This window comes from Physeter macrocephalus, chromosome 14, assembly GCF_002837175.3.
Source record: "Physeter macrocephalus isolate SW-GA chromosome 14, ASM283717v5, whole genome shotgun sequence".
Classification (NCBI taxonomy): Eukaryota; Metazoa; Chordata; class Mammalia; order Artiodactyla; family Physeteridae; genus Physeter; species Physeter macrocephalus.
The window spans coordinates 24,931,645-24,935,331 of record NC_041227.1 but is presented as its reverse complement, the minus strand read 5'-3'; the positions used below and the strand labels follow the sequence as shown (position 1 = coordinate 24,935,331).

The following is a 3,687-nucleotide window of genomic DNA, read 5'->3' as shown; positions in this document are numbered from 1 at the left end:
AAAAAAGGCTCTGAAGAACCTAGGGGCAGGACAGGAATAAAGACGCAGACATAGAGAATGGACTTGAGGACACGAGGAGGGGGAAGGGTAAGCTGAGATGAAGTGAGAGAGTGGCCTGGACATATATACACTACCAAACGTAAAATAGATAGCTAGTGGGAAGCAGCCGCATAGCACAGGGAGATCAGCTCGGTGCTCTGTGACCACCTAGAGGGGTGGGAGGGATACGCAAGAGGGAGGAGATATGGGGACATATGTATATGTATAGCTGATTCACTTCGTTAAACAACAGAAACTAACACAAGCAATTATACTCCAATAAAGATGTTAAAAAAAAAAAAATCAGTGTAAGACTGTGCCTGTGAAAGGGTGCTTCCTGTGTCATGGGAAGGTCTATCAGGGGATGAGACCCAGTCTGGGGGGAGGTGGGGAGGAAGGAGGGCTTCTTTGAGGAAGTGACACTTGCCAGGGAGAGGGAACAGCGTGTGCAAAGAGGAAAGAGGGCTCAGGAGGTGTGGCAGCGGTCAAGGAGCCAGTAAGGCTGCAGCCCAGAGCAGGAGATGCTGGGGATGGACCAGCCATGCAGGGCCCCATGGGTACGAGAGGAGTGGGAGTAAGGGGACACACTGGAAGAATTCTAAGTGGGAGAAGAACCTAAAAAGATTTTGAAAAAGACCCCCATGGCAGTTGCTTGGCTGGAGGGAGAAAGAATAGGAGCAAGCAGAGCACTGAGAGGTTCTGCAGGAGCTGAGGCAAGGACAGTGATCTCTGTCCACCCACTGCACTATTTGCACTTCAAAACCGAGCCCAGTCACGCTGGAAACCTGAGTCCCTGAGACACAGCCAGCCAGTCCGGCCTCTGCATGTTGCACACACGTCCATCTGTGTGTCTGTCTCCCTGACTTATCTTTGGGCTCAGACAGAGCAGGGCTGAACCTCATTCAGTTGAGAGCAGGTTCTCAGGAGCCAAAACATTCTGTGCTCATCAGAAGCACTGACTGGCAACATGTGATTAACTTCAAAGAGGAAAATGAGTTAGTCCTCACTAAGACTGGGAGTAGGGAGCTGGTGCGTGGTGAGAACAGACAAAATGCTGCCGTTCTGGAAACAAAACTGGGAACCCAGTGGCCCCTGGCAGCTAAATTCTACAACTGTTCTTCAACTAATCCACGGGGCAGAGCTCCCAAGAGCTTTTACTCACAATAATGCATCTGATCCTCAAAGCAACACCCCACAACCCATTCTTCCTTCAAGATCATCCCCGAGGCTCTGTGAGGGTGCAATAACTCACACTGACTGTGACTGCAGAAAAGACTCAGATACACAGGAATATGGGGATATGCAGAGATGTCCCATGCAGGCCTCAAGCCCAGAACCACCCAACAAGGACAATGGGGAAGTCTGTGGGTGCCTGTGACAGACCCTCCCCTGCAGGGCGAGACGAATGCTTTATGGGACTCAGTTTCTTCAGTCTGATGGAGCTGCTTCCCTCCTCCCAGCACCACGAGCTATGGGAACACCTGGCTTCAAGACCATGGCCCCACGGCCTTAGGCAAGTCTCTTTGAACCTCAGTTTTCTCATCAGTAACATGGAAATACCCTCTACCTCATTGGGCTGCTAGAAGTAGCAAAGATAACATATTGAAAAACACCCGGCATAGTGCTTGGCCAACAACAGGTGCTTGACAAATGATAGTTCTGGGATTATCTTATTATTGTTATTACTGTCATAAAAGCAGTTCTGATAATATAAACTTTTTTGCAGTCAGATAGACCTGGTCTGAGTCTTGGCCCTTTTGCTTCCTAGTGTGTGAATTTACCTTAAGTCCCTTCATTTCTGAGCCTCAGTTTCCTCACTGGCACAAGAGAGGAAGCCTTTGCTTCACCATCATACGTATCAAAAGGAAGGTATCACAACACAAGTGCCTGTACCATCCCAGCTTACTAGCAGAATTGCTATTATGTCCTACACTGGAAAATAAATTGGCTTTTAATTGGTTCCAAACTTTCTTGTTTTAAGCAAGCACCAGTGGTGCTTCTAATCCTCTGACTCTGAGCCTCTGGGACTAGGGGAGTAAGAATGCTCTTTGGATGTTCCATGCCCCTGTCACCAGGCCTGGATCTCGCAGACACACAGCATCCAAGCCTCAGCCATTTCAGCTGCCCTCAGAGAGGCAGCTCAGCTTTGCCCCCAGGTAGTTCGGGCTGCAGGCCGCCAGGGATGTTATGTCCACGCTCAGACCTTCACACGGGGCACCTGTCCCTGTATCCACATGTACGCTGACTAGCACCCACACAACGAAATGGGCTCAAAAGCCAGCTCGTGCAGTCGAGCAGGTGCGTGCCACCTGTCCCTCTGCTAAGACTGCAGACAAAGGAGCCCAGAGCCACGGTGCCCCGTGTCCACACACAGTGCATGTTCTCCCTGGAGCCCTCCCAGCACTGGGGAGAGGAGGACCAAGGGGACTGTGGCACTTCTAGCACATTTGTGTTACCTGAAAACATTGGGAAGGGGTGTGTACACGTGCAAGTGTGTGAGGGGATCAGATTCCTTTAACACTGCCACAGAATGTCCTTTTTTAGAGTGTATTTCAGTCTGCCATATACATTTACTTCTGTAGTTCTTGAGTAATGTCTGCTCACCCAGTCAGAAGCTCCGTGAGGGGCAGTCTTGCTCACCACTGTCCCTCCAGTGCCCAGCCCATGGCCTGGCCCAGGACCGGCACTCTACAATGTGTGCTGAGGTGGACCCCTTCACCAGACCCCCGGGCAAGGGGCGGGCGGATCTCCCAGCCTAATCCTTTCTCCTTCCCTCTCCTGGTGGGTAAGGCTGTGTTTCACAGGACTCCTCCTTGTCCAGGGAAGCCCCCTCCACCCTTTGCACTGCGGCCCCCACCTCAGCCTGGTCACCTGGAATGACGATGTCTCCGAGTCCCAGCATGGCAAAATTGTCCGCTTCCAGGCCCTTCTCCAGCAGATCCTGGGGAAACACCACTGCAGGGGGAGGCAGGGATGCGAGGAGGTGGTGAGAGCCCAGCTCACTCTGACTCCTAGCCCTCCACCTCTGGTGTATGGAACTTACACACCTGCATTTCTGGGTGGGGGGGATGGGAAGGGGGAGCTGAGAGGATGTCGCAGGGCTGAAGGGCAATGTCTCCATCTGGAATCACAGCTGATTAGAGCAGGGAAGAATCTAGGATCATCTAGGCTAAAGGTTTAATGCCTTTATTCACCTGCAACTCACGTGTCATACAATTTCAATGCCCTTTTATAGCTAGAACTCTGGTTAAATGGGATTGACCCCAAAGCCTAGTATATAAAAGATGAAACAGCCCACACGGTGCTGGCATCTAATAGGCTTTGCATCTCACTGAAGCTGGGGTGTGGACAGACCCTTGTTCTGAAGCAGGGAGAGCTTGGGCTACAGGCCGTTTCTGTATCTGCTGAGGGTGAAGAGGTCACATACCTATGAATTCCTTGCTTAGAGCCCCTTACTCAGAAATCCTGCTGGCCAGCTTGTTTGGATAAGTACAGACTGAGAGAAATGCCTCCCTGTATGTCCAGTTATGGCAAGAGGCAGCTGTAGCTGGATTTCATCCATAGGGGTCTGGAGCAGAGAGCAGTTATGTGTGGGCTTCAGGGTCAGACTGTGTGAGTCTGAATCCTGGCTCTGCTGGGTGACTGTAC

The 3,687-nt window shown here is 51.3% G+C and overlaps 1 protein-coding gene across 3 annotated transcripts in view; it reads right to left on the bottom strand.

Moving 5' to 3' along the window:
- The window catches only part of HM13 (histocompatibility minor 13), a 16,901-nt gene extending 13,255 nt beyond the window's left edge, over positions 1-3,646 (bottom strand). The window contains exon 1 of one of the 3 annotated variants that reach the window (XM_028499135.2): positions 2,911-3,646. In XM_028499135.2, coding sequence (XP_028354936.1) covers positions 2,911-3,160 — 250 coding nt within the window. In that variant the 5' untranslated portion in view covers positions 3,161-3,646. The remainder of the gene's footprint in view (positions 1-2,910) is intronic. The other 2 variants (XM_028499136.2, XM_028499137.2) reach the window with 2 other exon arrangements.
- Positions 3,647-3,687: the final 41 nt, after the last annotated feature.